At 45.5% G+C, this 23,209-nt stretch overlaps 1 protein-coding gene across 4 annotated transcripts in view; it reads left to right on the top strand.

The window, feature by feature from the left end:
- Positions 1-18,108, top strand: part of znf608 (zinc finger protein 608) — a 96,159-nt gene extending 78,051 nt beyond the window's left edge. For 2 of the 4 annotated variants that reach the window (XM_085986581.1, XM_085986554.1), the window contains exons 4-9: positions 1,926-4,425; positions 9,795-10,212; positions 11,078-11,250; positions 12,790-12,952; positions 15,317-15,398; positions 17,162-18,108. In XM_085986581.1, the coding sequence (XP_085842707.1) occupies positions 1,926-4,425; positions 9,795-10,212; positions 11,078-11,250; positions 12,790-12,952; positions 15,317-15,398; positions 17,162-17,168 (3,343 nt within the window). In that variant the 3' untranslated portion in view covers positions 17,169-18,108. Of the gene's footprint in view, positions 1-1,925; positions 4,426-9,794; positions 10,213-11,077; positions 11,251-12,789; positions 12,953-15,316; positions 15,403-17,161 lie in introns of those variants that run through there. The other 2 variants (XM_085986570.1, XM_085986563.1) reach the window with 2 other exon arrangements.
- The last annotated feature ends 5,101 nt before the right edge of the window (positions 18,109-23,209 follow it).

The following is a 23,209-nucleotide window of genomic DNA, read 5'->3' as shown; positions in this document are numbered from 1 at the left end:
ACATCTCGACGGCACTCAACTGCAGCCACCAACTGGTCCAGAGCCTCAGTGCTGAAGCGCTCTGCTCTCTGTCTAACCTTCTCCATGCTGAACAAGTTTCTAATGCCAGACAAGGGCGAGCGCCGAATCTGAGGCCTACAGGGCGTTGGGTGTTGAAGCTCAGGCTGACTGACCCACCCCTTTAAGAGCCGGCCGGCGCCTGGAAGTCTCGTGGTTTCCCGTAATTGAGATCACCTGCGCTGCGCCCGTCCGCGTCGATATTGAGTAGCGCCTGAACTTTTGCGCCTTAGGAGCACCGTGCAACAGCTGAATTAGCGCCTCAATCCCCTTTGGGGGTGATGCAACCCAATATCTCGCCAGGCAGTGATAACTTTCGTCTGGCTATAAACTTAGCGCTCTGCCAGTTCCAACGCCTCAAGCGGGGCTATACCCAATTTCTAGGCCTATGTCTCCTGTGTAGGTGTCTTAAGCTTACCATAAAAACGGTGTAACAGCGGGTGCATCTATTTGATGTCATTTTTACCAAGGACTTCTGTTTGTGTCTTTTTACGACGTGTAAATTAAAACACCTCAACCAGGGTGATCTATACAATTCTTAGTTACCTCAGCTGGTTGCAACACAGAATCGTGTCTCCTGTGTTTCATTTGATGTAATTTTTACGAAGGCATATGTTTCTTAATTTTCTGTGTTTCTTTCCAAAGTGTAATTTAGGACACCTTAACAGGGTGTACCATTGTCTTTTTTCCAAAGATTCACATGCCAGGAGCCTCCAACCTCCTGTTTCAACAAGGCTATTGATTCAGTGTCAACAACTTATCTTAGCCCAATAGCCTGAATGCTGTTAACAATACAGTTTCTCCATTGTTAGGTTTTTAGATTTTCAAGCCCAGTTTGTCATGTTTTAATAAGGTTAGAATTCTTTCATAGAATGGTGTATTTTTCTGAATATGGCTTATTCCTTCACAAGTTGGTCCGCAATAATACTATAATGGCATCTTGCAGGTATTTCACACAGTACTTCTGAACTTCTTGATTTAAAATTCTATTAAAAGTAACATTTCTATTTCTTAACGGTCTTCATTTTCTTCCGACTTGAGTTCCAACATGGATTTCCAAAAGGCATTCGACAAAGTGCCACATAATAGGCTTGGCAGCAAAGTTGAAACCCATGGAATAAAGCCCATGGAATAAAATAAACTTCAAAATTTGAGAAAGCAGTTAAAAAAGCTTACGGGATCCTGGGCTTCATGAATAGAGGTATAGAGTACAAAAGTGTGGAAATTATGATGAACCTATATAAAACACTGGTTTGACCTCAACTGGAGTATTGTGTCCAAATCTGGGCACCGCACTTTAGGAAGGATGTGAAGGCCTTAGAAAGGGTGCAGAAAAGATTTACGAGAATGATTGCGGGGATGAGGGACTTCAGTTACGTGGATAGACTGGAGAAGCTGGGGTTGTTCTCCTTAGAGCAGTGAAGATTGAGAGGAGATTTGATAGAGGCGTTCAAAATCATGAGGGGTCTGGACAGAGTAGATAGAGAGAAACTGTTCCCATTGGCAGAAGTGTGAACCAGAGGACACAGATTTAAGGTGATTGGCAAAAGAATCAAAGGCGACATAAGAAAAAACTTTTTTACGCAGCGAGTGGTTATGATCTGGAATGCACTGTCTGAAAGGGTGGTGGAGGCAGACTCATTCACGGCTTTCAAAAGGGAATTGGATAAGTACCTGAAGGGAGAAATTTGCAGGGCTACGGGGAAAGGGTGGGGGAGTGGGACTAGCTGAGGTGTTCTTGCAGAGAACAGAACGGGCTCGACGGGCCGAATGGCCTCCTTCCGTGCTGTAACAATTCTATGATTCTATGAACATATACAAACCAGTTCATGCTGATACTAATTTGAAATGTAATTTATATTCCACAGATTTTGTGAATCACCCACAAGTGACCTTGAAATGCGAGCCAGCCGAGGCCGAGGGAAAAGGGCGCGGTCTGTTGCTAATGCTCCGATGAACGACGCCAGTTTTACGGAGTCTAGGGGCATGCAAAGCAAGAACAGAGGTGGTGCCAATGGGAAAGGGCGCCGGGGAAGTCTTAACTCAAGTGGACGCAGGACCCCCCCTAATTGTACCATGGAGGATGTGAAAACCAGTCCCTCACCCATCAACAAAAGGAAGAACAAGCCAACCATGGAGCTGGACCTAAACTCCAGTTCTGAGGACACCAAGTCTGGGAAGAGGGTCCGCACAAATTCCAGGAGCACTCCAACCACGCCGCAGGGGAAGCCTGAGCCTACTTTTGTGGATCAAGGCTGCTCTTCCCCAGTATTGATTGACTGTCCCCATCCAAACTGTAGTAAGAAGTACAAGCACATCAATGGTTTGCGTTACCACCAGGCTCATGCACATTTAGACCCTGAGAATAAACTGGAATTTGAGCCGGACATTGAAGACAAGATGTCAGATTGCGAAGAGGCTTTGAATAATGTAGCAATTAGTGTTGAATCTGCTGAACCAGGAAACGGCACATTGCTTTCTGGTAGTGGACTGAGTTACGATCAGATAAAAGCACCTCCATCACCGATCTCGGTAAGCACCCCAGGCACACCAAAGGGCCGCAAGGACTTGGCTAACAGTGCTCAGAGCCCAATAGTCAACTCTAAATCTGGGAAGAATGCTAGTAAAAAGAAAGGTCTTAACAGTGATCTAAATAACCTTCCTGTGATTTCCAATATGACTGCTGCTTTAGAAAGTTGCTCAGTTCCTGATGGTGGCTCTGCTTCAGAAATGCCCAAACTTGAAGTAGAAGGGGTGATAGATAAGAAAAACATGGGTGACAAAGAAAAGGGCAAAAAGAACAGCAATGGAAAAGTGGATAAAACTTTATCAAAGCCTAAGACAACTAGACCAATTGCCCCTGCCCCTCCCCCACCACAGTTGATTGCTATTCCCACTGCAACATTCACTACCACCACTGCAGGAACAATACCAGGGCTACCCTCTCTTACTACAACAGTTGTCCAGGCAACACCAAAGAGCCCACCACTGAAACCTATTCAACCAAAGCCTACAATTATGGGAGAACCTAGTACGGTAAACCCAGCCCTGTCCTCACTCAAGGATAAAAAGAAGAAAGAGAAGCGAAAGCTGAAAGACAAAGAGGGCAAAGAGACAGTAAGCCCAAAGATGGACTCTAAGCAAGGGAAACCTGAGGACTTAAAGGCTTCTGCAAAAGAGCTGGCTGCACATTTTTTAAAAGAGCACCTCAATAAGAATGAAGTGCTTGTGAACGGTTTATGTGACTCTCAGGAGAGCAGAATGGCCAGCATAAAAGCTGAGGCTGATAAGGTTTACACATTCACAGACAATGCACCCAGCCCTTCTATCGGGAGTGCCTGTAGGCTGGAATGCAGCAGTCTGGTTAATGGACAATCTCCCATGACGCCGTTGCACGTTTTAACACAAAATGGTGGCGATGGGACTGCTACCAAAACAAACAGCCCAGCTTACTCGGACATTTCTGATGCTGCTGACGATGGAGGCTCTGACAGCAGGTCAGAGGGCCTACGGTCAAAGACTCATTCTCCTGCAGATACAATTTCCTCCAAGGAGACTGTTGTAAAAACTCACTCCTCAGCCTCTTCTCAGCCAGCACAAAGCAAAGAGACTCATTCACCTTTTTACCATGGTTACGAGCCTTACTATTCCCCTAATTACATGCACCCTAGTCAAGTCAGTAGCGCCACGACTGGGAACACTTCTGCATCCCAGAGCCTCAAAGTGAAAAAAGAGGTAGAGGAAGAGACTGAGAAAAAGGACAAGGTGGAGGTTTTGGATGTTAAGAAAAGTGACACAAGTACAGTAAATGTTCAGGCTCAGCACCAATCTGTTATTACACAGAGACACCCAGCACTTGCCCAGTCGCTCTATTATGGACAATATGCATATGGCCTATGTTACGTTGACCAGAAGTCAATAATGACAAATCCTTCTTACAGACAACAGTATGAAAAGTTTTATGAGGAGCAGCGGTTTGCAGAGCAGAAACTGCAGCAGATGGGGAGAGACAGTGAAAGAAAAGGCGAAGGGCAGCAAAAGGAACTGGGAAAAGAGGAACTAAAACAGAAAAATATTCCGACTGCTACAATTTCAAAAGCCCCTTCCACCCCAGAGCCAAACAAAAGCAGCACAAAAGCTAAGGATGCTTTCTTGCTGTTAGATTCCTCAAAGCCCGGGATCCCTAACAAACTAGATGAGGTTGTGAAATCACAGCTTCAGCCAGTGCAACAGCAACAACTGACAACTGATGGGTTTAAAGCCAAACAAATGGAGAATCACCAGCTCATCAAGGAGGCAGTGGAAATGAAGTCTGTTATGGACTCTATGAAACAGACAGGAGTGGATCCCACCGTGCGCTTCAAACAGGTACCTGGATTTTTGCTGCCTGTGGGTGGGTGATGTTATTGGGGCCAGCGTGAATAACCATGTGCTAAAGTCATCAATTCTACATTTTTATGTTTTTATTAAAAGATATATATGTATTGCTCTGCCAGTGGTCAGTGGGTAAATGCACCTCAGGATTGTGGTACTGAGCCATGCAACAATTTTATTAGATTTTATAACATTTATATAGTGCCTTTAATATAGAAAATATCCCACGACACTTTAGAATCATATAAATTTACGGCACAGAAGGAGGCCATTCATCCCATCGTGTCTGCAGGCTGAAAGAGCGATCCAGCATAATCCCACTTTCCAGCTCTTGGTCTGTAGCCCTGTAGGTTACGGCACTTCAAGTGCATATCCAAGTACTTTTTAAATGCGATGAGGGTTTCTGCCTGTACCACCCTTTCAGACAGAGTTCCAGACCCCAACTACCCTCTGGATGAAAAAAGTTCTCCTCAACTCCCCTCTGATCCTGCTACCAATTACTTTAAATCTATGCCCCCTGGTTATTGACCTCTCTGCTAAGGGAAATAGGTCCTTTGTATCCACTCTATCTAGACCCCTCATAATTTTATACACCTCAATAAGGTCTCCCCTCAGCCTCCTATGTTCCAAAGAAAACAACCCCAGCCTTTTCCAAACTTTCCTCATAGCTAAAATTCTCCCGTCCTGGCAACATCCTTGTAAATCTCCTCTGTACCCTCTCTCATGCAATCACATCTTTTCTGTAATGTGGTGACCAGAACTGTACACAGTATGCTAGCTGCAGCCTAACTAGCGTTTTATACAGTTCAAGCATAACCTTCCTGCTCCTATATTCTATGTCTCAGCTAATAAAGGAAAGTATCCCGTATGTCTTCTTAATCACCTTATCTACCTGTCCTGCTACCTTCAAGGATCTGTGGACATGCGCTCCAAGGTCCCTCTGTTCCTCTACATTTCTCAGTACCCTGCCATACCCTTGCCTTGTTAGCCCTCCCCAAATGCATTACCTCCCTTAGAGGATGAGACTGGGGAATTAATAATGGGGAACGGGGAAATGGCAGAGACTCTGAACAAATATTTTGTATCTGTCGTCATGGTAGAAGACACTAACAACATCCCAATAATAGATAATCAAGGGGTCACAGGGAGGGGGGAACTAAAGACAATCACTATCACTAAGGAAATAGTACTCGGTAAAATAATGGGACTAAAAGACGACAAGTCCCCTGGACCAGATGGCCTGCATGCCAGGGTCTTAAAAGAAGTGGCTGCAGAGATAGTGGATGCATTGGTTGCAATATACCAAAACTCCCTAGACTCTGGAGAGGTCCCAGCGGATTGGAAAACCGCAAATGTAACACCCCTATTTAAGAAAGGAGGGAGACAGAAAGCAGGAAACGATAGACCAGTTAGCCTAACATTTGTCGTTGGGAAAATGCTGGAGTTCTTCATTAAGGAAGCAGTAGCAGGGCATTTGGAAAATCATAATGCAGTCAAACAGAGTCAGCATGGTTTTATGAAAGGGAAATCATGTTTAACAAATTTGCTGGAGTTCTTTGAGGATGTAACGAGCAGGGTGGATAAGGGTGAGCCAGTGGATGTCATGTATTTGGATTTCCAGAAGGCATTCGATAAGGTGAAGCATAAAAAGGTTACTGCATAAGATAAGAGCTCACGGAATTGGGGGTAATATATTAGCATGGATAGAGAATTGGCTAACTAACAGAAAGCAGAGAGTCAGGATAAATGGGTCATTTTCCGGTTGGCAAACGGTAACTAGTGGGGTGCCACAGGGATCGGTGCTGGGGCCTCAACTATTTACAATCTACATTAATGACTTGGATGAAGGGACTGAGTGTAATGTAGCCAAGTTTGCAGATGATACAAAGATGATTGGGAAAGCAAGTTGTGCAGAGGACTTGATGAATCTGCAAAGGGATACAGACAGACTAAGTGAGTGGGTAAACATTTGGCAGATGGAGTATAATGTGGGAAAGTGCGAGGTTATCCACTTCGGCAGGAAAAATAAAAAAGCAAATTATTATTTAAATGGAGAGAGATTACAAAATGCTTCAGTTCAGAGGGACCTGGGGGTCCTTATGCATGAAACACAAAAAGTTAGCATGCAGGTACAGCAAGTAATCAAAAAGGCAAATGGAATGGTGGCCTTTATTTCAAGGGGGCTGGAGTATAAAAGCAGGGAAGTCCTGCTACAACTGTACAGGGTATTGGTGAGACCACACCTTGAGTACTGCGTGCAGTTTTGGTCTCCTTATTTAAGGAAGGATATAATTGCATTGGAGGCAGTTCAGAGACGATTCACTAGGTTAATTCCAGAGATGAGGGGGTTGACTTATGAGGAAAGGTTGAGCAGGTTGGGCCTATACTCATTGGAATTTAGAAGAATGAGAGGTGATCTTATTGAAACATATAGGCCTAGAAATTCAGTTGTTTGCGCCAGCCGCTAGCGCCTTAGGAGGAGGAGATGTTGGGCGCTAGGCGGCTAGTGGCCGGGCGCAGCGCGATCTGCGCCTCTCCCCAACTTCAGTAAAGATTTAGCGGCGGCGCAAAGCCTTTGCGCGCGCTCAGCTGCGCGCGCAGATCCTGACGTCATTTCATCGTGCAACGCTCTTTGTTCGCCCCAAACCGGAAATTCAGTGGCGCCGCCCTATTGTGCGCCTGGCGCCCCTAGCAACTGGTAGAGGGGAACGGTTCTCAGTCGATGCGGGGCGCGGGGGGCGCAAATTAAAGGGCACTCCTCCTGCAGTAGAAAAGGCAGCCTTTTTGCAACACTCCTTCTTTGTGAGAGACGGATCTTTGCAGAGAGACAAAGGTAGAGAGCTTTCTGGTTTGGCTCAACACTCGCACAGGTACTTGTGGCTTCAGGCCACAGCTTTGCACTTGTCTTTAACTTCAGAGCCATAGCATTGATTGGAAACATATAATGGGGGCTGCAATGGGTGCAAACGTTGGCCTTCTCCATAGTCCTGGGCGTTGTACAGATGAAGCAGCAGTGGTCAGGCCTTGCTTCAGGGCTGCAGTGTGCAGGGCGTGGCAGGCAAACAAATCCACCCTCCCCCTTTAAGAGCTCACCGGCGCCAGAGTGTCTGCCGTCAATCAGCAACTCGCCGCACCTGCGCTGCGCCCGTCCTCGGGGGTATCGCCCCGGGCCGCCGGCTTAGCACCTAAAGATAGTCGTGCATCGCCTGTTTTAGCGCAGCAGCAACCTCTTGGGGCGATGCGACTGAATATCGGCGAAGGTGGCGCGAACTTGCGCCGGGCGCAAACTTTAGCGGCCGCCCGACTGTAGCGCCCCAAACGTGGCTATACTGAATTTCTAGGCCATAGGATACTGAGGGGGCTCGACAAGGTAGATGCAGAGAGGATGTTTCCCCTCGTAGGGAAATCTAGAACTCGGGGGCACAGTTTCAGAATAAAGGGTCGCCCTTTTAGAACTGAGATAAGGAGGAATTTCTTCTCTCAGAGGGTCGTAAACCTGTGGAATTCTCTGCCCCAGAGAGCCGTGGAGGCTGGGTCATTAAATACATTTAAGGTGGCGATAAACAAATTTTTGCAAGACAAGGGAGTGAAGGGTTATGGGGAGCGAGCTAGGAAGTGGCTTTGAGCCCAAGACCAGCCATGATCTTATTGAATGGTGGAGCAGGCTCGAGGGGCCAAGTGACCTATTCCTGCTCCTATATCTTATGTTCTTATGTTCTCACACTTCCCTGGATTGAATTCCATTTGCCACTTTTCTACCCACCTGACCAGTCCATTGATATCTTCCTGCAGTCTACAGCTTTCTCCCTCACTATCAACCACACGGCCAATTTTTGTATCATCTGCAAACTTCTTAAACATGCCCCCTATATTGATGTCTAAATCATTGATACTGACAGCGGGATAAGAGAAAATAGACGAAGGAATGGATGCCAAGCCACGACGTGAGGGTTAGGAGAGGCGACAGAAACTTGGTTAAAATGGTTTTTAAAGGTAGAGAGATCAGTGGAGAAACAGAGGGGTTTAATGAGGGAGTTCTGCAAAGTTGGCCCAAGGAGCCTGAAGTCTTTTCCAGCAATGGTGGGACATAGGGAGGACGGAATACACAAAAGGCCAAAAGGTTACACTTTCAAACCATGGTCTGGGCTGTTAGCTGATTTTAGCTTTGATAGCGATAGAGGCACTACAATTGGTATCAGCGTGTCTGGGAGGAGAAATAGGACAAGGAAAATCATTGCTTCCTATTCAGATTGCTTTGCCGTGACCGCTACTGGAAAGCATGTGTGTGACTGTTGGGTGAAGACAGGTTCAGGCTTGGCTTCAACACCTCCATAGTGGAGTAAACTACCAACACTAAAGAAGCTCTTACATTTGATGCTTTTGCGGGTCTACAATTCCGATAAGGAAACTAGTTTCAGCAATGTAAATGCAGAGAGCTTGCAGATAAAGGTTGGTTGGTCTCCTGCAACCCAAACTATAAAAGCACTAAATGTAAAAGTGCTTTAACTGTTGAGGCTCATATATGAAGAGTGGCTCTTGAGTGAGATACCAGAAGACCACTAGCATCAACTGTATCCTAGGATGAATCAGAGATAAGAAAGTTGAGGGGATGTTCTTTTGGTTGTTGATTTATTCTTATTATCTGCATCTGTTTAATTTGTTCCATGTTTCTATAGAATTCTAATTATGAAATATTTTTTAGAATAAGTTTTGAAATGAAAATTTTGTAGAAAACTGTAAAGGTTTCAAAGGTAAATATTGAAGTGACAGTATATCAAAACTTTATTAAAATAATCCTTTTAAACATTATGTCACTCCTCTGTAATGAAAGCTGATAACTGAAAATGTTTGGATCATACTTTAGGCGTAGAAGAACATGTTAACCCTAACCTTACAATTATACTTTGTGTAGTTTGCAGTTTCAAGATACTTGCAGACAGTTTATGGTTCCTCATGTAAAATTGTGCCTATAGCACAATAGTACCTTTTAAGGTATTGGTTGTGTAGAGGAGCTAGTTATTAAAGACTGTAATTGGATTCTCCTTGATTTTATTCTGCATAAAAGGAAAAATAATTATAATTAGAAAAAAACTTGTCAGAACCCATTTTTCATACAGATCTTCTGGAGATGAGTTTGAAGTGTATCCCCAGATAGGTACAAAGTCCTTTTATGCACAATGGATAAGCTTGATTGCTCTATATTTCGAAGTCAATCTGAACACTGCATAGTTACAAGACAGTTGTATCAAAAGGCCGGTTAAGTGTGTGTGAGGTAATACAATATGCAATAGAGTTTTACTGCACAGATTTTATGAGGTGCAGGAATGTGAAATCTAAGGAACATGTTCTATGATTGTCTACAGGAGCCAGATACCCGGGCATGGCACCATTATGTTTACCAGCCGAAGTATATGGAACAGCAAAAAACGGACGACTTTGAACGAGAAAAAAAACAGAAAGAAGACAGTCCAATTAAGGCATCCAGCAAAGAGGGAAATGTATCTAACATTCCCATTGCAATAAGTAACATAAAAGAGGAGTCCAAAGAGGCCAAACGGGCTGAATCCCAGTCTCTTTCACTGGAGGAACATAAAAGTAAAACTGATGATCGTAAGACTCCTGTCATTGCAAAGGATTCTAGAGGAGCTCGTGTTGCTGTCTCATCACCAATGAATCAGCATCAGTCTTACATTCAGTACCTGCACGCTTATAATCCTTATTCACAGATGTATGACCCAGCCTACCGAGCAGTGTCTCCAGTGCTAATGCATAGCTACCCAGGTAGGTCATTCTGATGTTTGTGTGTGTGTGTGTTGGAGAGGAATCAAAGATAATAACCAAAAGAAGTTTTGATGATTGATAATAGTTGAGGTTGTGAGGCATGTTCATTCTGAATGTGGAAAGACAGGTGTGGAGATACAGAACAGAACACTTTCTTTTTCAATAGTACCCCTGCAAAAGCTCTTTCACTCCCCCACTATAATGTATTTTGTTTCTAGGTATTAAATAGAGAAATATGGAGTACTGAAATTGCTTGATAGTTGTCTCTCCTGCTTTTAAAAACAAAACCCAAAGCAGTTTGATGGCTCAGATGATAACTGTACTGTACAGTGTGAGAAATACAAATCTGGAAGATCCCAGTCAGTACTGAGCTCGGCAGATCTCAGCCAGGTAAAGATAGGGGGTGCTACAACTGGCCTTAGTTTTCCTGGGATGGGGAGAGGAAAATTTAGCGAGGATTAATGCTGCCGGGTACTATCCATTGACTCCTGCTGGAAAGTGTGCAGGTATGGACATTGGGTGTGGTCAGGACTGCACTCAGCTTTGATGCCCTCACTTTTAACAGCCAGCTGATGCTCGCTGTCAAGGCTCGTTTGATGGCAGCCAGAGCCTGCAGTCATGTACCCCAAGGTGAGTCAGTGGCTTCAGCAGAGATGGGGTGAAAAAGAAACAAAATAGAAATGAGAAAGTGGTGCCTGCAAAATATAGTCCTGGATTTCATAAAGAAAGATACAGTAAAATCTCCAAAAGTTCATTGATTTATATGCATGGCCTGTGAGATGAAATTCTGATGCTGGTAAGATCCAAAACAGGAGGTTCTTGGAAACTTAAAAAGGACTTCAACCATGTCTTTATCGATCCACAGGGGCATACCTTTCTCCAGGGTTTCACTACCCTGTCTACGGGAAGATGTCCAGCCGAGAGGAGACAGAGAAATCAAGCACAAGTCCCAATGTAAGCACTAAACCAGCGGCTGAATCCAAGGCACTGGACCTGCTTCAGCAGCATGCCAATCAGTATCGCAGCAAGTCTCCTGGGGTGAGTAGGGTGACCGTAGCCCTGCCAAGAATGTTCAAGCTTGGGAAACAGCACAGGCCAAAGGCTTGCTACATCATAAAAATTCAACAGTGCAATAAACCTGGATATAAATCTAGTCATTTACGATTGGCTTTGACAGTGTCTTGCACGTTGTACCACATTTGTAAAAACTTGCAGATAAAGACTTCCATCGTGAATACATGAAATAAAATCTGGACTAGCCACGATAAATTATTAACACATGGCTTTTCTTATTATTCCTAATTTGTTTTTGGAATGTTTTCTAAAGCCACACTTTTGGAGACTGGTTGTTAATGAATATATTTTCAAATTTTGAAGAAATGTCCATATTGGCATATAACTGAGCCCCAAATTGATGGGGTTTTGTATGGTGTAATTTCTGCTTAAGGTTTTAGCATTGTGAAGAGATTTGAAATATCGGGACTTCCTGCTGGGGACACCAACATTTTCCTGCACGGTAAATCAGAGCCACATGCTCTATAAATAGATGCCGCCTTTTACCTTATCATTTAAATAAAACTCGTTGGGCTAGAAATTGGCCTCCTATGCGCCTCCTGTTATCGCCTCCGGGAGCGCGATAACAGGGCGCTAACGACTTACTGACCGGGCGTGGTGAAAGAAACGACTTCCGTGAAATTCAGTGGGGGGGCTTGGCGTCGACGATAAAACTTACTGCCTCGATCTCCTGCGCCCCCGAGATCGTGACGTCATCCAGTGCGCATTGCTCCGTTACCACCCCGGATCCTAAATTTGCTTTTGCTCCCTGCAGTTTCGCCGGGCATCAGCAACGGCAGCTGCAGGAGGCGTTGTGACCTCGGCCGGCCGCTTGGGGAGTGGTAATTAAAGGGATTGGTGGTCAGGTAGGCCCAAAAAAATTCTCACCCCTTTGTGCTGTTTTTAAAAAAAAATTGTCATTGCCACGATTGATCAGCCCTGCACTCTCTTAGAGTGTCTGGGGCTGCTCCTCGTGGATCGTGGGCACTGTCCATTCCCAGCCTTACCTTTAACTGCTGTGAGCATTGGCCCTTCCCTTTAAGGGAGGGAAGGAGTCTGCGAATCCGGCAGCGCTGCCCCGAACATTGCTCAGCGCTCTGCCGATACCGCCCCCTCACTCCCTTTAGCGCTCTCAGGGAAGAGGTAGCGCTTGATTTAGTGCGCCACTTCCCTCTTGGAGCGCAGCAACTGAATTTCGCGGGAGCCTCTCATCATTAGTGCCTGGTGATAATTTTTCCGCTTCCGAAGTTTTAGCACCCCAAGCGGGGCTATAATGAATTTGTCCCCCATTCTTTTTATGATTTTTGCCAAGAAGAGAAAAAAAACACTTGGCTTTCTGCTTCCTTTTCAAGTTCGTTGTTACTCTATAGGCACGTGTGTAGAATGTTAAGTTGTGTCTTAATTAATGCAGATGAGCTAAATATTTGGTGCAATGAGTTGGAAATGGTGATTTATATTGTAATTAATCTAATTCTGCAGAACCACACTTTTTCTGAAACGCTGCAATTTTTTTTTCTTCTGTAGCCTGCTGAAAAAGCTCCACCTGAACGTGAAAGAGAAGCTGAGCGAGAGCGAGAGCGAGAACGCCATTCACCCTTTGCACAGCGACATGTGCACACCCATCACCACACGCATGTTGGAATGGGCTATCCACTGATACCAAGCCAATATGACCCATATCACCAAGGTACTGACCTGACTGAGCCACAGGTTTTTCATTTTGATAGAGATAAATTATTACATAGTAAAGGTTGAAACATGCTATTAATAGATGTACTCATTCAGTTGTGGTAAACTAACCTCTATTTTGTACGATAGCAAAATACTGCAGATGCTGGAAATCTGAAATAACAACAGAAAATGCTGGAAACACTCAGCATTTTCTGTTGTTACTCCATTTTGTACTGATGGCCTATCAGTCTTTCTGTTATATTGACAATAAGAAACAATTAACACCTATTCCTCCAGCAATTCTTTTATTTTTCTATATATGCTAACTTGAAGATGACCTTTCAGGGCTTCAGCAACCATGGGCTGTTGCAGATGGTGCAAAATTTGGTGCAAGTTGTAGTTTTGGGACAGAGTAAGGATGCAGGTTTTGGCCCGTAACTGCACGAAGTTTCTGATCTCAGCTGTCCGATTGTATGAGGCACCCAGCATGGGCACGGGTGTTGGGAACAGCAAGTGCAATCTCGCCCCAGGGCTCTTGGCAAACATCCAAATTGCATTTTTGGTATTTAACCTCTTGTGTTTTTGATGGCTGAAACTTCAGGGCCTAAAAATTCGGTTGCTTTGCGCCTCCCGTTAGCGCCGTAAGAGGGCGCTAACGGGGCGCAAAGCAGCTAGCGCCTGGGCGCAGCGCCACCAACGCCTCCTGCGAAATTTAGCAGGAGGTTAGCGGTGGCAATAACCATTACCGCCCCGCGGCACTGCGCCGCCAGCGATGACATCATCGCCGTGCACAACGCCCCCCTCACGCCCCGGTCGTGATCTTCGGTAGCGCCTCCTGACTTACTGCTATGTCTGACGGGGTCAGGGGGGCCTACCTGCGGCCGGGGTGGCGTTAATTAAAGAGAAGGTGCCGGGTGGCCATTTTTGTTGCTGGCCGCCTGCCAGCACTTGCCCCCCCTGCTGTCGCCGGCCTCCTCTGCAGCCCTCCCGCAGAGTGTCAGCTGCGCTCCATGAGCCCGGCACTTCTCTTGAGTGACGGGCTCTTTTACCGGCACTCCAATCCCTGGTGGCCCAGCTGGGCCCCGGGTCGCACTGCACTGGGCCCCGGGTCGCACTGCACTGGGCCCCGGGTCGCACTGCACTGGGCCCCGGGTCGCACTGCACTGGGCCCCGGGTCGCACTGCACTGGGCCCCGGGTCGCACTGCACTGGGCCCCGGGTCGCACTGCACTAGACCCCTCCCCTTTAAGAAGGGGAGGAAGGCCTGGGCGCTGCAGCACATTGCGTCGCGATATTCACTCGCAGCGCCCCAAGAGGGAGGCGGGGCACTTCCAGTAGCACCCTGCTTCCCTCTTGGGGCGCTACTGGCGAATTTTGGCCGTGGGGGTGCTAATTTTTTCGGGCGCCCCGGCGAAGTTAGCGCCCCAAAGGGGGCGCGATTCAATTTCTCCCCCCAGGTGAGCCAAACTGGTGAGTAAAAAAAACTTGTCTCACTATCAGCTTGGCTTTGACTTCAAAATGTGTTATGCTCCCTGATGGCTCAGTGCATTTCTTCAGTGTGTAACTGAGCCATATGGAGAAGTCCCAAGTTCGATTTCTGATCTGTGCTGAGTTAGCTGGTCTTAGCTAGCACAGCAGTTGGCATGCTACAATTAGTCTCAAGTCTCCTGGTTTAAGGAGAGGAAAATCAGCCTTGATCTCTATCCAGCAACCCGTGCTGGAACTGCACCTGTCCGGTGCAGAGAGAATTGGGCTATGAAATCCCATACAGTTAAATGGGCTGCTCATTTTCACTGTCTTGGCTCGTACATGAATAGTGGTCATTTGGGCAAGGTACTGGAGGATGACCGGCATCCATGATAAAGTATTCCAGAAAGAAGTCAACGCCTTCAGGAGACTAGGGATGGGGAGAAATTGGTGAGATAAAATATAAAAGACAAGCGACAATATAACTTGGTACTGGTGTAACATAGACACCGCAGCAATGACTTAAAACCTGGAGCATGACATTTAAAGATAATTTTTCCGATTGCATGCTCCTGATTCGGAGCACCGTTTGCCAAGATCACATACCATGAGATTTTGTGCACAGCCTTTGATTTTCCATCCATGGATATCCACTCATGGTGGATCTGTGCTGAAATCTAAAATTTACCTTTTTAGAATCACAAGTAATACAAACTCAGTGCTGCCACACTTCCTTTTATTCGGAAGGTGCAATTAAACACAGTGGTTTAGTCCAGCAAATCCTCAATCAGATTCCATTTTTATGCTTTCAGTGTTACAATACTTGTCAGTCCTAGCTGCAGTATTTGGGATAGATTGGATACATGTTCCATTAATTCTAAATCACGGCTTTTTCTTACATTAAATCCTTTTAGGGCTGACCTCCGCTGCCATCGTTGCCGGTCAGCAGGTGGCTGCGCAGGCTTCTGCATCTGCCATTTTCCCTGCACAGAGAAGGTGAGGTATATATTTAAAAGACATCCTTGCATGTGAAATGACTAGAAATACTGGCCTAAAAATTCATTGATGCTACAGATGTCTGCGGCAATGTCCACGTTCCAAGTCGCCCGCCATATTGCTAACAGCTGAAGTATAGGCATTTAGGGCCCGCATCTGAAACAGGCGTTAGGCCGTTTGCATACGCAAATAGGGGGCCTGATGCCTGTTTTAGGACCCCTTCCCTGAAATCAGGATAACCAAATCTACCTGCGGTCTAACCAGCGCTCCTTAAAGGGAGGCAGCCAACAGAAAGGTATATTTTTTTTTAATGCTTACCTGACTGTGGTGCCGGGAGGTGCAGCAGTCACGAAGACTGTTGCTGGCCTCTGGCTAGTTCCCTCTGCATTGCTCCTTCCCTCTCGATTGCCTTATCTCTTCCCGATCTCCCACCCCCCCTCCCTCAATTGCCTACCTGCCCCTCCCCAGAAGCCATCAGGCTTGCCAGCAATGTCCCCCGTAAGCTCCACTGCCTCCTGCGCGGCCTGCTTCCCCCAGTGCACGGCGCACTCAAATTTTTGCGCATGCGCAGTATCTACCATGTAAAAGTCGGTGAGCGGCCTGCGCGGGACCTTGTAGACGACTGCGTGGCCACGCAGCTTAGCGGGAACATTGCTTACCAGTCTAATAATATAAATAAGGCCTGAGGCCCAATATCGAGAATGCCTCAGGCCTACGGGTTTCAGTGCAGTTCCCTGCACCCAGTTCATGCTGGTTGGCCGGTACTATCACCCCAACTGAGTTAGAACTCAATGGAAAACTGGAAATAATATGGAGTATTATTTCGATCTTCCTCCAATGCACACATGCTGTGCCACTGAACCACGTAGAGTAAGAAAATTCCAGTCAGGGTGGAAATATGAAGTAGTGAGGGTGCTACCATTGGGCTGAATATCCCCGAGTTAGGAAAGGGGAAAAAATCAGACAAATCCCCAAATCCTGTTCATCCTGCAATGACCCATGCTGGAAAATGTAGATTGGTGCACATTGACTGAGGTAGGCTTGGGCTCAGGTGTGGTTTCCCCTTCATCCCATCTTCGGATGTTCATATGTAAAAATCAATCACTTAGGTAGGATATCAGAGAGGGGCCAGTGCCCATGGAACTGTGTTTGAGCAAGAGTTTCAGAAGGAGAAACATTTATTTTACTTTTACTATGTAAATTAATTCTTCCACAAATAAAAGATTTTATTTAAATGTTCTTGAACTTGATGCAAGAGGCACTTTATAAAATAGTTTTTGTTGGTCTTTTTAAAAAAGAAAAAATTCCTTTGCCAATTTTCTCCCCTCTCTTTGCCTGACAGCATCGACTCCTTGCTGGCCTACAGTTCCTTGAACACAAGGGGCCCTCCATTGTCTTGGCCAAGTGGCCATTATTCACATGCAAGCCCAGATAGGTAATGCTAGCGGGCTATTGGACCACAGCTGAGGCTGAGCCTGTCCTCATGCAATGTCTACATGTGTGTAATTTTGGCAGGGTTCACTAAATAATGATCAGGACCAGTAATCCTGGCTGCATTTTCTCCCCTCAACCCAGGGGTAGTGGGGCTGATTTTAGCACCTCTGTGGCTACTCTTGCTCAGACCAGCTAACTCAGCACAGACTGGAAATCAAACCTGGGATCCTCCTGATCTGTGTAGCGTAGTTCCTTACTGGATAAACGTGCTGACCCATCCCGGGGAAGCCTTGTAATCCTTTCTAACGTCTTGTCTTGTTCTCTTGCAGGGAGTGATGGCATCATCATGAGTATATATTGAATCATAGTCATGTGACTGGATCACATGAAGAAGAGGTTTATACAGACATCAGTTCCATGGTGTTGATTTCAAATGCCTTGATGTCAGGCAAAACCAGTCATTTCATATTTGTAAATTGCAAATTTTATAACTGAGTTACAAATGTTGCTGTAATTAAACTTTTGTTGAAATATATTCTTTACTTTTTGTTTATTTGTTTTTTTTTGTATTGGTAACCAGGCTCACAAAAGCAGGGTTGGTTATTGTTGGCAATTGTCACAGTACGTTGCCGTTTCCTGAAAGTGTTATCAATAAAAAATGACAATTGCTTGGTTTTGTAGAGCATACTGTTCTGGGTAGGTGTTCCCTTGAACCGCGTGTGGCATTTTGACAGTTCCCATAGACCCTCGGAGAGGCTAACTGTGACAGTGACACTTTGGTACAGTGTATACGTGTACTTGGTGACTCCTTGAAAACACTTAGACGCTATTTAAATGCATCTGTGTGCTAACTGTATTCACATGTCCACTGCATTGTTGTTTATTGTGAAGATTATACATGCAGAGGGCTCTGAGGGTCGTTAGAATTCCCATTGTGATTGTGTATATAATGTACAGGGTTTGAAATGGAAAATAATGAGCATCTGTGAATATAAAATGTCTTTATGATATTGAATGGCTGATTACCCCATAGCCTACATAACCCCTTCCACCCACCCATACAAGAAGACATCTGTGATTGTTTATTACTTGAACTAGTTCGGCAGTTTTAAATGTTTACAATTATCCAGATTTAGGAAGAACTTGCGCAGTTGCCTGGTTACTTGTTTTATGCTGTAATCTAGTTTATTTTATGTAAAGTGTATATTGAATGCTTTCATTTTTTATACTTGCCTTAAATAATTTGGCAATCAGAATAAAAAAAATTGTTTTTGTATTCGTGTTGTTGAGTCCTTTATTATGCTATATTTTGATGTTATAGCAGCATCTGCTTTTCCCTGCTCAATAGGAATTGTTACTGTAGGCTTTGGCTGCATGTAAAGCAGCAGAATGCTGCCTGCTCTTAGTCTGCACTTGCACCAGGAGTAACCCCAGTAGTTGGTGCTCACTTCAAGTCCCACAGATTGCAATGTTTCTTTGACACTGTTACAAGCCAACCTGCTGCAGACCTTCCAATGCAGCCAGAGTGCCGCCCAGGACGGCCAGCAGCACCGCGATGTTGCCCTGCTGCATCACTGTCTTCTTGTTGCCTAGAGATAAATTGTGCGAGTCGCCAAAGGTGGAGTCCAGTGTCGTTCTATCTAGGCCTTGTTTGGGCAGCAGTGATGCTAATATCATACCCATGAGCGAGGAGAATTGTATCAATGCAACACCAGTGTGAGGGGATTGTTAGATCGATACCATGGAAACAGGCACTGCAGACCAAGCCAGTCTCATCTCTGGTATTTTTTTCAACATAAAAATAAATTGTACTCTTGATTTAATCTGCGGTCAGAGAAATTTAAACTAATTACATTTACAGCAATCAATGCAATATTATTTTCTAAAGCCTGCATTTGTTCAAATGTGCAATGCCATTTCTTCTGATGTATCATGTAGATTGGAAGAAACTGACAAGAGCTCTCCGTATTGATTTTTGTTAATGATCTTTGCTGGGTTAAATCTTCAGCTGCTGTGTTATTTATATATGCAGAACTGAAGCCACAGTTAAATACATCATCAGTTATCCTTGCCTGGAACTGCTGACAATAACAGTACTGTTCATTTTAAATTAAGACTTTGGTGAAGCTTTCAGCATTCCATCAGGTCGGCACCTAATTCTTCATGTAAGACGTACTGACAAATTAAATTAACTGAACAATGGCCACAACCTCATTGATGTCCACATACCATAAAAACCATTAACTCTCCTTTATAGTCTAATATTTCTGAATATTAAAAAACAACCAATTGCTCATTGTTATACTAGATTTGAACACTGCTGTGCCCCATTGCTATAGGCTCTGTATGAAACATATTCCTGTTGCATATCTTGTGCAGTTTAACCATAGTAGAACTAACCAGAAGCATGTTTATTGATGGCTGGTTGATTACTGTAACATAGGGCTGGATTTTACAAACCTCGGTGGGTACGTGGCAGGCGACGCCGATGGCAGGTCCCGACCCCACTGCTGTCTCCACCCCGGTCTCTGAAATGAATTTCCCCTGATAGGGCTTGTTAAGCCCGTCCAGCGTGTTTCCCAGCCAGTTAGAGGAAGCGGGTCTGGTGACGTCATTTGATGACACGTCATCAGCCAATTTCCTTAAAGGGACCATGTCCAACTTTATTTTGACATTTGTGCTGTCAGTGTTCTACAGCATTGAGGTGTTGCAAACACTGACAAGCACTGCACAAAGGCACAGGGCTGCACCCAGACTCTCCCATGACTCCCTCCATATGCTTATGGAGGGAGTCACAGCACACAGGGTGGTCCTCTTCCCTTCCCATGGGCGGAAGAGACCTCCCTAGGAGATCAACACAGCCTGGTTGCACATTGCACAGGAGGGCACAAGCAGGGATGTGGTCAGGAGGACCTTGTTGCAGTGCTGCAAACGTTTCAATGATCTCAGTAGATCACGAAACGTTAGTATAAAGCCACACTCAACCTCATCCTGCCTCTCATCACATCTCCATCACTCTGCCTTCCCTACCCTACTGCTCCACATCCTTACACCAACTTACCTTGCACCTCCACCCATCCCTCTCTAGCTACATTATCACTCCACCATCTCACTAGCCACTCCTCACACTCACCCTCATCTTAGTGCAATCATACCAGCTAACAACACACAAGGGTAGGCACTTAAGTGCTTTAGCCAATGTTCATGTGAAGTTTCTGTTAATGTGGTGTCAAACATTGAAACCTTTATTTTCAACACTTTGCGTTCTTGGACAGATTTGTGTGCACCTTTGGAAGTGGCTTAGTGAGTTGCAGTGAATGGTGAGACATAACGGTACCACCCACAATGCTGATGAGTGTGAAAGGAATGGCTTGGGCATTGTAAGGATGCTTTATGTTGTTGGTGTGGGGTGGTACCAACCTGGCGGATCATGTGGTAGCCAGGGTGTACATCAAATGAAGTAAATCTGGCCAAGGTGAGGCCACCCCTGGCTCCCGGGTAGCAATGTGGTTGGCTGCTGATGCCCTGTGACCTGTGCAGCATCAGTTGATTGCAGAGAAGGTTGGTGTTGTTGTTAGTGCTGCTGGTGTGCCTGGTGATGCTGGTGTTGGGACTGATCGTGGTGGGATTCTGAGGACCACGGTGAGAGAGTTTCAAGGACACCCATGCTGATGGAATAGATGGCAGGTGAAGTAGAGACGACAGACGCGATCTGTCAATGGTGGGAGAGGTAATGAGGTCAGACTGGATGGAGACTTGTGTAAAGACTTGCAGCATGGTGAATCTGTAGTAGAAATGCAGTTTAAAGAAGCTAGTGGTTATGGGAACATTTCTCAATCAGCTGGGAGCTTTGGCTTGACATTTGAAGCTGTCAACTCATCAGCTGATTCAATGGCCCCTGACTTCCCGCCTCAGCTTCACAGGTGAGGTCTAGGCACAGTGGGAAACCAGTAGGTGACCTATCAAATTCAAAAAGCTGGGGGAAAAAACCATTGTTAAGTGGTTGTAAACAAGCCACTAATGATTTTAATTGCCTCCCCCGCTACTGCGTGTCAGATCTGCTCAGCGCTGACAGACCCGACATTTGGTAAAGACGCGTGGCAGTGGGTTAACTGCGGGGTCCCGTGCCCACTGACCCCCCGCAAAATCCAGCCTACAGTGTTTACAGGATAGATTGACTATTATTAATAAACTTTTTTTTAATGGTCCCATAAAAACCTACTCTGCTGACTCAGCTGCTTAAAGCAACCAGTAGCTGAGTCATACAGAAAGAAAAGAAAGAACTTGCATTTATATAGCACCTTTCATGACATCAGGACGTCCTAAAGTGCTTTACAGCAAATGAAGTACTTTTGAAGTGTAGTCACCGTTGTAATGTATGATACGCAGCAGCCAATTTCACACGGCAATACTTACTGTCCTGGCTTACACATGATGAATTTTCACTTTGGTCAGGTACCAGTGTGTGGCTGCTGCCTGTGAAATCATACCCCTGTAAGAAGTCAATGCCTTCCGCAGGGCAAAAAATGAAGGGAAAAAATGATTAAGAATGGTTCCTTAATGGCTCAGTTGATAATTGCCTGGTTTGTCACTACATGGCCCAGACTTGATCCCAGGTCTGTGCTAAGTTAGTAGGTCTCACCCAGGGAGGAAGTAGGAATGCTACAGTTGGCCTCAATAACTTTGGGTGGGAAATCATTCAGGATTCTCTCTCATGACCACTATCCAGTGACCTTGGAAAAGTGTATGTGTGTTGACATTGGATGAAGAAAGGAGTGGGTGGGCTGTGATGCCTGCCACCTCTCACTTTTTAGACTCTGGTATGAAAAATGGTGCAGGAAGTCTGTGAAATTGTATCTCAACATGGGTCACCACCTTCAGGAGAGATAGGGGGGAGTGGTGAAATCAGACAGCTCATTTTTCTGAAATCACCATCCAGTTGAGTTGTGTACTTAGACTGAGCAATGTCAGTAATTTCCATGGCGATTTTCCTGATGGCCCATCATAACTTTATGGAAACCTTGGAAAAATGGCATAAATGGCCTTTCGTTCATGCCTTTTCAGCAATATTAATTCATGACCTTTCTAGCAACTGAATTAACGTTAGGAGTCAAATACAATGATCTTTCTAGCCTTGCTGTATTGAATGCTGGTATAAACATAAGCTGTTCCACTGCATTGGGTAATTTAAGTGCTATGAGGGGCAGTTGTTATTGTTGTGTATGTACCTTTAAGAGAATAACTGGTCTCAGAGTGCAGTACCGGCAGTGACCACCCCTGTATAAAAGGCGCTAGAGAGCCTCTGTTGTTTAGTTTCATTATTGACTTCCACCAGTAAAGATCTGTTTGTTTTCTCTCCTGCTAGTCCGTGTCTCAATCATTCATGGACTTAACACTGGCAACGAGTAAGAAACGTACTTACCTGCAACTCGGCAGCAGCTCCGACGACGTTGTTGAAAGTCGGAGCCAGAAGAAAAAAAAAAGAAAAAAAATAGAGTCCATTGAAACTCGAGAAATGGGCGTCGACTGTCAATCATCGGGATCAAAACTTGCAGGAGAGATTGTCCAGAGCCAGGCTGGGTTCCTCGGTCCGTGGTTTCCCAGCTAATCGGGCTGGTGGCAGGTAGTGCTCTGATCCTTCCTGGGCTGCGGCGGGCTGAAGCTCGATCGGGTGGCCTTTCAACGGGGCCAGGCAGCGAGTCGGGAAGCAAAGAGAGAGAGAGAGGGTGGAGCACACAGGGCGCGACTGGTGCTTCGAAGCCGGGCAGCGTTCGGACCAAAGAAGAGGGAGGGAAGTGTCCCAGAGGGTCCACTCCACGACGGGAAAATAATAAAAGAAAAAGAATCAATATTTAACGCACAGGAAACCGTGGAAAGCAGCGCTAACAACAGCGGGGAAGAAGACAAAGCGCGGGAGGCGCCATTTTGTTAAATCGGGGAAGAAGGCAAAGCGCGGGAGGCGCCATTTTAGATTTGCAAGATGCCGAAGACTGGCTGTATCACTGCTTTTGATAATACATTAGAGGACTGGACCACGTATGTGGAAAGAGTCGAGGTATATTTCGAGGCAAACGAAATAGCGGAGGGGAAAAAGGCATCGATATTGCTAAACTTAATGGGCGCTAGAACGTACGGCCTATTGCGGGATCCGATTACTCCAGCCAAACCGAAGGCGAAGAGTTTTAATGAAATTGTTGCTGTTCTACAGGAACACTTAAACCCTGCACCGCTGTTGATAGCAGAAAGATTTAAATTCCACAGGAGAACTCAGCACAAAGATGAGAGCAATGCTGAGTATCTTACGGAACTACGCAAGCTATCAAAGCACTGCCAGTTCGGAGCAGGACTGGCAGATACCCTACGGGACAAATTTGTCT

Source organism: Somniosus microcephalus, chromosome 1 (genome assembly GCF_052327205.1).
Source record: "Somniosus microcephalus isolate GS21.2 chromosome 1, FLI_Smic_1.0, whole genome shotgun sequence".
NCBI lineage: Eukaryota > Metazoa > Chordata > Chondrichthyes > Squaliformes > Somniosidae > Somniosus > Somniosus microcephalus.
The sequence above is the reverse complement of the archived record's forward strand: the minus strand, read 5'-3'. Positions and strand labels throughout refer to the sequence as shown.